Below are 14,075 nucleotides of genomic sequence, written 5' to 3'. Positions count from 1 at the left end.
TTGGGGTAGTAATACAAAAACTACAACTTCTTAAAATGTAGCTTAACAATTTGAATGGCATGATATCAAAAAGATGTTTTTGGGGAATACCTGGAATATGAAATGAAGAAAAAATGTAAACGAAGATACTTGAGAAAAACCCCTCACCGGGTCCTTTTTACCCACTGATGCATCTATCGGTTAAGGAAGACCGTTTCTACATTTTGATTTGGTCTCTTTGTGTTTGTCAGTTTGAGTCTGTTAGCAGTTGTTTGCCCTTTGTCAAAGTCATCGTGAGTCTATTTTTTTGCATCTCTGTGTTGTTTTAGACTCTTTGCTATATGGTTGTATGTTTTCTAGTAGTTCTTAGTCAGTTTAAGGACATTTTGAGTCTTTTCCTGTCTCTTTGAGTGACTTTTAGAAGGTAAAGCCCAGGATGATGGACGAGTGTTTGGATAGACCTCCACATGTAAAGATGGTTATTTTTACCCCAGTTGAAACACCATGGTTTATCATACGTTTATCACTTAATCCCAAATCTTTTCCCCACTTATTTACCAGCCATGATGCATGTAATGGTTTATTTGAGCCTCCGTTATATAACCGCTCAGTTAGCTTACCACAGCAGGAGTCCCCCCCCCCCTCCTCTGAGAACTTTAAGCCTGTGTTGCACAATCAAACGACCAGAGAAGAGGAGGATAGTTAGCCTTCTGTCGCTAACACATGACCTGAGGGGGAGGAGGGAGGCTGCAGGGTGAGGGTAACGAGCTGCAGGGGTGAGGAGGGCTGAGGAAGTCCCAGAGCAAACACCTGCCTCGCTTGTTAGCGCTACAAATCCAGACTGACCTCCACCTGTCGAGCCTCACCTCTCCACTCGCACTTCATCTCGTTATCTCCCCCTCCTCCACATCCTCCCCCTCCTCACTGTCTTTATGTGTGTTGTTTCAGATTGTGATCTGTGGACAGAGGGAAGCTCCGGACACCCTCGGCCTCCTCTCGGCGGTCCACTCCCTCTTCCTCCCACACAAGGTGAGACCCTCAGTGGTTTACTCCCAACACTAGGACCTCTATTCTGTTGAAGTGGCCATAGCTTCACGCTGACCTTTGACCCTCAGAGTCAGAACAGAGCCCGAGGTGACGGCTGCTTTAAGAGCTGCTCTAAAGGTCAGGAGATACTGCTCCTCTCCTCTCCTTGATTCCTCTCCTATCCTCGTATTCTCTCGTTGCCTCTCCTTTCCTTTCAGTCTCTTCCCTTCCCTTTCCTTTCTGCCTTATCGTTTCCTTGTTTCATTTCCTTTTCTCCCCTCTCCTCCGCCTTTCCATCTTTGTTTTTTCTTTCCTTGTTTCCTTTCATTTTTCTTTTCCCTTCTTTCCCCTTTTCTTCTCCTCTCCTTGTTTCCTCTCCTCTCCTTGTTGCCTTTCATCTCCTTGTTCCTTTTCTTTCCTTTCTTTCTTTTTTTGTTTCCCCTGACTCGCCATCTCTTCTTGTTTCCTCTTTTCTACTCTCGTTTCCTTGCATTCTCCTCTCATGTCCTTGTTTCTTCTCTGGTTCTCTTCTTTTTTTATCTCCTCTTCTTGTTTCCTTTCCTTTCTCTTTCTGTTTCCCATGACTCTCCTCTTCTCCCCTTTCCACCTCATGTTTCCTCTTCGCTCCTCTTTCTGTTTCATCCCCATCTCTCTCCCCTACTAGTTTTAACGGTGTTTTAAGTAGAGCTTGCACGGAGTTCTCAGCCATCGATGTCGCCATATTCACTCAATCTAAGTTTCAGCTAGCTACGGTGCTGCTCTTTACGCTTGTGGTTAGGGAATGATAACGATGCTGATTCGCCGAAATAGTCCAATCGCGTATCTAAGAATGTCACATTGAACTAAGAAACAATGCCATTGGCTGTTGGCAAAGATTTGCGCCCACAGATCTAAGTTTCATCCCCCAATGAAAAGCTATCCTTGCTAAAATGACTGAGAAAAGTATAAGCTCTCCTATAGACTCCCATGTTATCGGCGCCCACGGACGGTAGCCGACCTGCCTATTCTCAGAAAAGGCGAATGGCAATATATTATGTCCGGACACATTTTAGCGGTTCTTGACAGTGGTCTCCCATACACATTTAACCCATAAACACGGTACATTTCTTATTTCAATTATGTTGTATATATAACGTTTTTTAACTCAAAAAGTCAGGGTGGGCGGCGCCCAAGCGCCCACTATTGACGCACCGCCACTGCTCTCGTTGTCTCTACTCTCATAATGGTGTGAGCTTCAGTTGTGTCTTCTTTCTCAGACACTATTTGACCCTTTTAGTCCTAACCTATAGTGGCCGTGTGGTTCTGAATCTCACCCCTGCAGGTCTCAGTTGAAATGTGTGTGTGTGTGTGTGTGTATGTGTGTGTGTGTGTGTGTGTGTGTGTGTGTGTGTGGGTGTCGGTGTGTGTGTGTGCCTCTCTCAGGCTGTGTGTGATGAGTTGGACAGCTGTCAGTCCGAGTCAGAATTAAATTCAATAAAACCAGCCAAAGCTTCAAGCTGCGTCAACAAGCAGTTTGAAGGAATGACTCGACATTTTATGACATAAATGTGTCTTAAATCAAGTTAGATCCAAACATTAAATCCACTCTCAGGTCCGACTTTAAGGTAAAGGTTAGCTTATTTTAGCTTAAAGACTAGAAGCATGCCTCCTGAATAAGAAGTAGTTTTGCAGGTGACCCTCGCTACGCCACAAAATGTTGTTTTTACCAGTTTTTGTCCAGAACAAACTAACCTGATACAGAACCTATCAAGAGTCTCCCTGTTTCCAATCTCTAAAATAAGCTAATTATCTGCTGCTAAGAACTTCATATTTACGAAACAGTCATTAAAATAGCATCTTTATCGTCTCAATCTTTGCCTAAAAAGTGAAAATGAGCTTATTTCCATCATTCTGATCTATTCTTTCCATGTTATTTGAGTACAAAATGTACCGTAGACTTTACTTTAAGACATCCTGCAGATTAAAGAGCCATGATTACATTTATTAAACTATGTATGTATGTTAAATTTGATCATTTACAAGAGGTCTTTGGCTTTTAGCTAGCTATAACAAGCACTTTCTCAGCCTGTATTCATCAGCACACTTAGATTTTATGAATCAAAATGTGTTTTGGTTGTAGTTCAGCAACTTGAAGAGTTTCCTTAATGCAGATTGTAAGACTGTCCTTTAAAAAGGGGGTCTCTATCTTCAAATGTTCTAGTAGCAAAGATTTATAACAACTTCTTGTACCTCGTTACAAAACGTAAAACACGATGAGTGTGTTTGAGATGTTGTCCTTTATGGACCGTTGAATCCCTGATGTTTAAATTAGTTCTATGTTCTTTCTTCTCTCTTTGCAGAATGGTTAAATTAAGTTTCATGCATCAGTCAAGTAGCTTTACACACACACACACACACACACACACACACACACACACACACACACACAGCAAGTCTCTTAAACAACTCGATGTTCTGTTTATTGAAGCAGCTCGAAAACAAAATTAGATCAGTAAATTAAAGCAGTGATTGTATACACACACACACACACACACACACACACACACACACACACACACACACACACACACACACACACACACACACACACACATTCAACAGGGCCCTGATGAAATATAGATGAGTGTTGCAGCATCAGGTCCTGCAGAGACTAAGATGCAGCAGTTATCTGGATCGATCCATTATTGCAGGGCGAGGGGGGGGGGGTATTTTGGGGGTGTATGTTGTGCACTATCCCACCCAGAACCAGACACATGCTGCGCCTTGTTTCTGTCACGTTAATCACATGGGGTCACCTGATGGGGGAGTAGCTTTAGGAGTAGATGCTGTCAACGTCATGCCCTTTTTTTTTAAGCCACCTCCTCAGATGTGTGTGATCATTTAGTGAACTCATCCAAACACTCTGAGTAAAATGGGATTAATGTACCACTGTCATTTAATTTGAAGCACAGGGAGGGTACAGCTGGGTACAATGGTGAGTTAAAGACATTTTTGTAACTCTGAAAGCTAAAATGATTATGTGAAAAACTGTTAGACTGAACCAAACAAACCAAAACCCTGGTAAAATAACCACACCTCAAATCGTATGTCATGTTTAATAAGCTGCGTCCTGATGGGGGGGGTTTTGCCTGCTTAACGGCTAGAGCAATAATGGAGCTGAGGACGGGAGGGATGGAGTTTTAAAAGCATTACACGGTGACGGATGAGAAGGGAGACGATGGTGACCGGAGAAAGACACTGGTGTGCACCACTGGGACCGATAACAAGCTAAATGAGGAAGAGAGATACCCACTTAGAGGGAGACCATCCCACTGATCACACCAGCAGGGCGCAGTGGGTTCTGTTTAGGCTGAGATTTGTATTCCTGCACAAAATTCTCTTAGAATGCGTAGAGGAAGTGTGTGTGTGTATGTGTGTGTGTGTGTGTGTCTGTGTGTGTGTGTGTGTGTGTGTGTGTGTGTGTGTGTGTGTGTGTGTGTGTGTGTGTTTCCATGTCCGCAGAAAAAGGCACTCTAGGACAAATTTTCCAGAGTGACATGGCAGATCCACATTTTGTTCTAATGAGCCTTCATTGAGCCTCCGAGTGAGATGGAGGGGAAGATGGGGAGGGAGTAATGAGACGGAGAAGTGTGTGTGTGTGTGTGTGTGTGTGTGTGTGTGTGTCTCCCCAGATGTTGTGGGAACAGCCGGCCATTAGTGGCACTAGCAACTCTCTTGGCCCAGCTAACTCAGACACACACACACTTTCACACACTTTCACACACTTTCACACCCACACACACACACACAGTTTCTTGGGGATGAGATGCGTCCCTCGCAGAGGAATATATCCTGCAGCAGCTGCGATACACAAACACACACTTTTCTGATACAGAGCGTCTTCAAGTTTATAGCAACAGATGCAACACACACACATATCAATATGCAAGCATATAAAAACCGGACAACACGTGGATGCTATAAACACACACACACACACACACACACACACACACACACACACACACACACACACACACACACACACATACACATTATTGATGAAACAAGAAAGGAGAGGAGGTGGTAAAGGTGCAGAACATTTGTTTCTTAAATAAATGTTTATTTTTGAGTCAATGTTTCTGCACCTGTAGAGCTTCAACAATAACAGTCTAATACCTATTCATCTTTGCATCAATAGGTCCTTGCTTTCAGACATAGAAAAAGCAGCTTCTCTCGTCTGACTGGTGACTACAAATGTATAAGTTGTTATGACTGCTGAATAATTCAATGAGTTTCTCCGTCTGGCTTTTTATATAGTATGGATTTAATGACTGAATATGTAGTTTATAATAATCATTTGGACATTTCTGTTACTGGACTCGTTATGACGAGCTGCACTTTTGTGATGAAAAGCATGCGTTGGGATTGCCCCCTTTTATTTTGAAAATCCCAATGTACGTTATGATTTCAAAATAAAAGCATATCTTTTATTTTTTATTTTTTGCGTATCGCCTTTAATTTGAAAACAAATCCCTACGTATGTTTTTTTAACACCTTTTCTGTCCTAATGCAACTCCTTCCCTTCCAGTCCAGATGATAATACAGATCAATCCACATAAATATCCCACTTTATAGCCTTCAGGTAGCTTTTTACTCCTGGAGATTGCATTTACAACGAGAAAGACATTGCATGAACGTGTTTGCAGCAGAGATTATTTCCTGTATTGGCTTGTTGTGGAGGAAACCCTTGGGATGCTAACTTCTGGTCTAAGTGCAGTAAAATCCAGCTAGCAGAGACATTGATTTGAGGCTTTATAAAACCCGTTGAGGAGCACAATGCCAGATAAAAAACCAGGAGGATATCTGACTGAATTTCCCTCTACAGGATGGGAAACACTCCATCCTCCAGGAGCCATCTGGGACTTTCCCACAGCTGTCAATCACCCCCTGTGCTCTGTGTCTGGTTACCGGGCTTAGCAGGTCATTTACACAGCTGAATCAATGCTGACAACCCACCACGACACACACACACACACACACACACACACACACACACACACACACACACACACACACACAGGCTTTGATGAGGGATTGTGACAGAGGGGATAGGTGTAGCAAGACAGCTCAGAGGTCAGAGGTCACTGAGGGAGGACTGTGAGACTCTAATCCTCCTCCTCTTCCTCACTGTGTCTCCTCGTCTTCCTCCTCGCTCTGCTTGCCCTCTCCCTAAACTCTCCTCCGTGTCTTTGAGGTCTTGTTAGGGATTCAGAGGCTTTTCCCTCTACATGTGCTTTCTAAAAGGACAGTTTCTCCTCTTAAAGACCGAGCCCCTCCCTCCTCCTCCTCCTCCTCCTCCTCCTCCTCTTATTTACAACACTCTGTCCTCCTGTCTCGGGAACATGATCAGGAGAGATGAAGAAGTAAAGAGATGCAGGAAGGAATGGGAAACCTGTCTACTTAGGGTGGGCGTTATATGGAATCCAAGGATTTCCCTACCATTGTTCTCTCTTTGTTTTTATAACTTTTTGAATTCATTTCTTGAGCATTTATGTTTTAATTTACATAGATTAAAATTGATGGTGTTTTTTATTTGATTAGAAAAGAATTTATGGTTTTGTTTTTTTAATAAGCTTTCATCCTTTTTTTATGATTATTTTTTATTTCTGTTATTATATTTTATGAAGTATTTATGTTTCTTTATATCTTATTCTTTAGCATATATTTATTTACACACCCATAATTACAAATAAATATTTTTTAAAATGTACATTTGATTAACTCAGTACCTAGTGCCCTCTCATTGCTGCTACTAATGCTTCCTTCATTTTTGAAGACCTCAGTATAATGAAAATTAAGCTAATTAAAATTCCCCTCATCTCACACTTTCAGAGCCGCTGCAATCAACAAACCTCGCCCTGACTCTAATCAAACCATATTTCTGTGTAATAGAAAAATTAACCACAATTTATTGCAGCAATTACAATCAGAGAGCCGTAATTGACTCCAACACGTAAAAATAAAACCAGCAGGAGCATCGAGAAGAAAACGCTTGTTGTGAATTAAAATAGTAAATAAATGAGGTGGAAGATGTGTGTGTGTGTGTGTGTGTGTGTGTGTGTGTGTGTGTGTGTGTGTGTGTGTGTGTGTGTGTGTGTGTGTGTGTGTGTGTGTGTGTGTGTGTGTGTGTGTGTGTGTGTGTGTGTGTGTGTGTGTGTGTGTGTGTGTGTGTGTGTGTGTGTGTGTGTGTTGGGATCTGTGCGATTAGAGCACGCCGGCCTTGAGTGGTGGAAACAGACGCAGTGTAATTGGATTTAAATTAGACCTGTTCTCCGTTAGTAGCTACCTAATGCAACGTGGAGCCCGACCCCCTTTTCTCCAGCTTCTACATTTATCTCCTTTAACATCCCTCCATGTTTTCCCACCCTTACGTGATTCACCCTTTGACTCCATAATACCCTTTATTCTTTATCTCCTATTAAGCATTCCCATTCTCCAAGACTCTTAATTGGTTTTGTTCCAATTAATCTTATCTGTTGTCTGATTGTGTTAGTTTTTCTGCTGCTCCTTTAGGGCTTTAGTTTTTTATTTTTAGCAGGGGTTAATCTGATTTGTTTGATCACTAAATTAATCTTCAGGAGGAGAATGTCCCTACAGGTGTTGTCTTCAAATAGTTTATTATTATGTCCTCTGGTCTGGACCTCAATGGTTTTCTGGCTGTGTTTTTGGTTGTCAGCCTGAAAACAGGTCTGTGGTTAACACAAGCTGAAGAGATTTTTTATTCTATGACCAACGTTAGCCACCTTTAGCTTAGCGGTGGTGACGTGAAGTCATGTGACCGTGCTGTAGTTCCTTTATAGCCCAACATTAGCCACCTTTAGCTTAGCGGTGGAGAGGTGAAGTCATGTGACCGTGCTGTAGTTCCTTTATAGCCCAACATTAGCCGCCTTTAGCTTAGCGGTGGTGACGTGAAGTCATGTGACCGTGCTGTAGTTCCTTTATAGCCCAACATTAGCCACCTTTAGCTTAGCGGTGGAGAGGTGAAGTCATGTGACTGTGCTGTAGTTCCTTTATAGCCCAACATTAGCCGCCTTTAGCTTAGCGGTGGTGACGTGAAGTCATGTGACCGTGCTGTAGTTCCTTTATAGCCCAACATTAGCCACCTTTAACTTAGCGGTGGTGACGTGAAGTCTTGTGACCGTGCTGTAGTTCCTTTATAGCCCAACATTAGCCGCCTTTAGCTTAGCGGTGGTGACGTGAAGTCATGTGACCGTGCTGTAGTTCCTTTATAGCCCAACATTAGCCACCTTTAGCTTAGCGGTGGAGAGGTGAAGTCATGTGACTGTGCTGTAGTTCCTTTATAGCCCAACATTAGCCGCCTTTAGCTTAGCGGTGGTGACGTGAAGTCATGTGACCGTGCTGTAGTTCCTTTATAGCCCAACATTAGCCACCTTTAGCTTAGCGGTGGTGACGTGAAGTCATGTGACCGTGCTGTAGTTCCTTTATAGCCCAACATTAGCCACCTTTAGCTTAGCGGTGGTGACCTGAAGTCATGTGACCGTGCTGTAGTTCCTTTATAGCCCAACATTAGCTGCCTTTAGCTTAGCGGTGGTGACGTGAAGTCATGTGACCGTGCTGTAGTTCCTTTATAGCCCAACATTAGCCTCCTTTAGCTTAGCGGTGGTGATGTGAAGTCATGTGACCGTGCTGTAGTTCCTTTAAAGGCTAGCGTTAGCTTCTAGATAGTGCTTTGAAGTTTAAACTATTATACAAGATTTGCTGAACAAAACATTGAAGCATCATAAATCATAAGTCTAACATATCTTAAAAAAAACTCCATTGAGTGACTTTTAATTCCACCGTGTACTGCTCCACCCATTGAGCTACAGAATGTGTGTGTGTGTGTGTGTGTGTGTGTGTGTGTGTGTGTGTGTGTGTGTGTGTGTGTATGTGTGTGTGGACAGCTGTAGTGGTGTGTTGTAGGACATATAATCCTCTCTGTGTTGTATCTTGTCGCGGCCGTTGTGCTTCATGCTTTATGCTTATCCATATCTCAGCTGGGTAAATAAATCCCGTGCTGCACAGATAAGATGTTTGTGTGCACATGCATCGAGACGTGCAGGAGCGGAGGCCCACGTGTGCTCCTCGCTCTGTCGCTCGGTCTTTATCTCTAACGACTGTGAGTGTTGTCCTGTGATATCATCAGGATGTAGTGGCAGTAATCCGTGCTGAGTTTACCCATTGTGTTAAACATTTTTAATTGTTAGGGATGGTTTACCAGAAAGTTAGGGTTACTTTTAGATTGATAGATGTATCCGTGTGTGTGTGTGTGTGTGTGTGACATGAAAGACTGCTAGACTCCATGAGAGGTGTTTCATAAGCTCCTGTCACACAGCAGGGCAGAATCAGAGAGGAAATCAAATAGAAAGTTCAGCTTTCTCTCCAACACATCACAGAGAACGGGGACAGGATTTTTTGTGACAGTATTTCCATCAGCAACATCAGAGGAGTCACATATGTGGAAGAGCACTGTGCACTAACCCACGTCTCACTTCATGCTACCGTAACATACAGTAACATGTGTTGCTTCCTCGTCAGTGGGAGGAAGAATAACTGAAAGTTTAGGAGCTGAGAGATATGCCAGGAAGAAAATGTACTTATGAATTACAGACGGGGTTGCCAAAGTAATAGCGAAAATTGATTAATTAAAATCAATATTATTTTATGATGTCTTTGATTAAGGTTCAGTTTCTGATTGCGTAATATATGTTTCTTATTATTTGTTATTATTTTTTAGTTAATCCTAATATTTTGTATTATGTCCTAACATAATGTGTCTGGTTTAAATGCACCATTAGTCATTAACATAGATTTTGACATTTAATGACAGACCATTTGTTTTAGATCATTTTTGGATAATCGGTCTTTAAATGAAAATACAGTATCAGCTCAGTGAGTGAGGAAGGTTCAGCTGAATGATATTTTAACTATACTTGATTATCTGGATGCAGATACATGTTACCATATGCTCTAAAATCCTCTGCAGCCCTGCACTATGGTGTAAACACCTCACACAGATAAAAACCTGGACACATTTCCAAGAAGTGAATACCTTTTTGAGATGAGAAATGAAATGCCTGCTGGGAAAACAGATAAGGAAATATGACAGAAAACTATCTATGTTATCAACTTCTACAAAGGGTATTTCCAGCTCAGTTTATACAAAGAATCCAACGTGCTGCCGGCAAAATATCACCTGTGTTTATAATCATTCCTGCAGACACATCGCTTTACTCCTGGGCCACCTGAAGACATGTACTTAAAATATCTCCCGTCCACTCATAAGTCACCTTCAAGAGCGCCGCAAATTCCCTTTCATCTTAAATGCAACACGGTCTGATGGACTGTGTGTGAGAGTGTGTGTGTGAGAGTGTGTGTGAGGGCTGATGCAGGACAGGCTGCTGATTTAGTGGAGATCGTCCTGTAGAGACTGTCAGCAGCTGGACCTGAAGCTCAGTGCGACACAGGACAGAACACACACCTCACTCAAGTGTGTGTGTGTGTGTGTGTGTGTGTGTGTGTGTGTGTGTGTGTCCTGAGGCGGCAGGTCCAGATGCCTGGTTGTTGTGATGACTGAGCAGGAACCTTTGTGACTGTGTGTGTGGGTGGGTGTGTGTGTGAGAGTGACAGGGATGGAGGAAGTAAATCTCCTTGCGCTCGGCTGCACTCTATTTGCGGCTGCCGTCATCGCTCTTCCTCAGGTGTGGCGGAGGTGGCGGCTCTCCAGAGTGTGTGTTTCAGTGTGTGTGTACATTGTGTGTTTTGGCTGGCTTTGAGCACTCTGTTTGTTTATTGTTCGCTGCACAATTCAGAAATACACAAACATCACGGGTAGAACACATCATATAGTACAGGAAGAGGCAGAAAAAACTTTTTAAAATGTGTGTGTGTGTGTGTGTGTGTGTGTGTGTGTGTGTGTGTGTGTGTGTGTGTGTGTGTGTGTGTGTGTGTGTGTGTGTGTGTGTGTGTGTGTGTGTGTGTGTGTGTGTGTGTGTGTGTGAGAGTGTGTGTGTGTGTGTTTATGTTTATATGTGTGTTTGTTTCATGGATGCCCAATGTATGAAGGGATTAACCCTGTGGGAGTTTGACTATGCTCTCATGTGTAGCCAACTGTGCTGTCTACTGCAACACACACACACACACACACACATTTTGCAGACCACACACTTGGCTTTCGCTTCATCACATTCACAGTTCTTGCGTACACATTCACACATTATCTGTCCCTCTCTGTTGCTCTCTTTCTCCATCACTCCCACACACACACACACACACACACACACACACACACACACACACACACACACACACACACACACACACACACACACACACACACACACACACACACACACACACTGTCCTCAGGGCAGTGTGAAGATGGTGTTGTTGTGACAAAGCGTGGCCTTTCTGTTGGATGTGCTCAGGTTCCTGAGAGGGAGTTTGTGAAGCTGACAGGCGTTAAGTCGGGCGGAGAGGGAAGATGCTTCGGATTTTAGCGGGGGGAATCCTCCTCCTGTCTCCATGCCAACGGTCACACCTCTATGATCACGTTTCCTCACACTGCTTGCCAGTCTTCTCGTGTGTGTGTGTTTGTCTTTCTTTAATTCTGAGAAAAAAGTCAAACTGATAAAAAAAATCTAATTCTGAGGATTTTTTAAATTCTACGTTAAAAAAAAGTAACATTTTGAGAAACAATTCAAAAACTATAATCATCTTTCAGTGTATTAACTATGAAGCAGAAACAAATGGAGGAGGAAGTATTTCACACCTTATTTTTAAACTTTTCTCACCTTGAAACAAAAGAACAGCGAAACATCATGAATATTCTCAGAGATCATAAAGTCCTCATTATTTTTTGGGGTAAAAATAAATCTATAGGATGGTTCCAGGTTATTTAGGCTCTGCAGATATAAGATGCAGCATCACTTCCTCATTTTATTTACCAGGCTTCACATTTAGTAATAGCAGCAGGAGTCGCGGTGGGGTTAGTTTCTTGGCTGTGGAGGTGCAGATGGCTAGCGGCACGAATGAGCGTCTGAATATCAGAGTGCAGCTCCCGGGGGCCGTTAGATGAGAGGATGGGGTCTCATTGAGACAGGATGGAGGGGATGCAAACAGTTCTGCATGACGGCGCCGCTGAGCGCTGGCAGAGGAGGGCGGTCTGCTCTAATGGGGGAGGCTGTCTGAGGGCCAAGGCTGGATTCAGGGAGGGAGGCAGGAGCCTGGCCAGGTCCCTTTTTACCCACCTGGTACCTGGGAGGAGTCGCACCGGAAACATCATGATCCAAACGATGTGGTGGAGAGTCTGCAGCACACTAGGCGAAGTCTTAAAGAGGACAGTAGAAGCGCTGGTGTAACATATTGATTATACAGGGATTTTAGCCTCTGCAGCCCATTTACATGCACACAAAAACCCCTCACATTAAACTGACCCGTTCCCCTCCCTCCTCCTGTCCCCCTCTTCCTCTCTCCTGCAGGTTTTGATGCTCGTTGACGGCGATGACGACAGCTACCTGTGCCAGCGTCTTCCCCACCTCTCCTCCATGTCGCAGCAGGGTGGGGTCGCCACAGCCTTCGTCTGCCAGAACTTCACCTGCTCCCCCCCCGTCACCGACCCACAGGAACTCCGCAGGCTGCTGCTGGACGGCAACACGGAGATACAGGCCGAATGATGATTCTGAGATTCAACAAGAGGACTGCAGTCTTCATAGCCCTGGCTTAGCTTATATCAGATTTATAGAGGGGTGCAGGGATGACACATTTTAACCCTGACCCGGATGTAAGCCAACAGCTTCAGTACCATAATGTGACCGGGGGCTCCTGTCCTATCCTTTGTTAGCATCACCAGCTAGGCATTACCTCTCAAATCAACTCCAGTTTCTTTTAGCAGGCTTTCAGAGACTGAACTTCAGGTATTTAAATGTCCTTTAAAAATAAACATGCAGCAGTGGCAGCTCTCATCGAATCTTAGCTGTTAGCACGTAAGGAAACTAAAGACTCTTAATAGACACTCTGATGAATTGGACGTGCAAAGGAGGAACCACTCCCCCTGTGTGACAGTGGTGTCTGTGTGTGTGTGTGTGTGTGTGTGTGTGTAGACACTAAACGCTGCTCTGTCTGTATTTATGTGCATGACTTTCAGAAGTTTATCGTGCATTTGATTCCATTTGTAGTAACGTCACAGTGGAGGAGCCGCTCTACCATCTGCTCCCAAACCCCCGGTATCTCCGATTCAACGTGAGAGGACTCTCCTTTATCTTCCACAACAACAACAACAACAATAACAGCATGCAACCCTGCATAATAAAAGATATTCCCCTTTATAAGAGATGATGCTTCCTCTGTTTATCGCTGTCTCTAAACAGAAGTGGCTTCAGATGCAGTTCAGAGAGATATGTGTGTGTCCTTTTCAGACGATGGGTTTTTTCTTGCAGCACTGTGAGATGGGAAAACGCTGCGAGTGTGTGTGTCCCCGCAGTCTGCCTTTGTGCTATAAATATTCATCAGACAGAGCGAGAGAAAACCCCTCTGTTATTCCCCTCGTTCCTTCCCGCTGCATGAAGGTAATGTAAACTGTGTGTGTGTGTGTGTGTGTGTGGGAGACAGATGGACGGCTGATGATGAGGGAGGCGAGGGAGTTTGTCTCGCAGGGTGCAGCTCCGGGTGATATTTTTAGCTTCACGCGTATCGTCTGAGGCCTCTCGTTGCTCGTCACAAAACAACTCACACACTCACACCTTATAAGATAAAAGAAGTACTCAGATCTTGTACTTGAGTAAAGTAGAAGTACTCAGGTCTTGTACTTGAGTAAAGTAGAAGTACTCAGGTCTTGTACTTGAGTAAAGTAGAAGTACTCAGGTCTTGTACTTGAGTAAAGTAGAAGTACTCAGGTCTTGTTCTTGAGTAAAGTAGAAGTACTCAGGTCTTGTACTTGAGTAAAGTAGAAGTACTCAGATATTGTTCTTGAGTAAAGTAGAAGTACTCAGGTCTTGTTCTTGAGTAAAAGTAGAAGTACTCAGATCTTG

The 14,075-nt window shown here is 43.6% G+C and overlaps 1 protein-coding gene across 2 annotated transcripts in view; it reads left to right on the top strand.

Moving 5' to 3' along the window:
- spata20 (spermatogenesis associated 20) overlaps nucleotides 1-13,767 on the top strand; it is a 32,349-nt gene extending 18,582 nt beyond the window's left edge. The window contains exons 15-16 of one of the 2 annotated variants that reach the window (XM_063892651.1): nucleotides 928-1,008; nucleotides 12,528-13,767. In XM_063892651.1, coding sequence (XP_063748721.1) covers nucleotides 928-1,008; nucleotides 12,528-12,722 — 276 coding nt within the window. In that variant the 3' untranslated portion in view covers nucleotides 12,723-13,767. Of the gene's footprint in view, nucleotides 1-927; nucleotides 1,009-12,527 lie in introns of those variants that run through there. The other variant, XR_010166566.1, reaches the window with a different exon arrangement.
- The last annotated feature ends 308 nt before the right edge of the window (nucleotides 13,768-14,075 follow it).

This window comes from Eleginops maclovinus, chromosome 10 (assembly GCF_036324505.1).
Source record: "Eleginops maclovinus isolate JMC-PN-2008 ecotype Puerto Natales chromosome 10, JC_Emac_rtc_rv5, whole genome shotgun sequence".
Taxonomy (NCBI): Eukaryota; Metazoa; Chordata; class Actinopteri; order Perciformes; family Eleginopidae; genus Eleginops; species Eleginops maclovinus.
The sequence above is the reverse complement of the archived record's forward strand: the minus strand, read 5'-3'. Positions and strand labels throughout refer to the sequence as shown.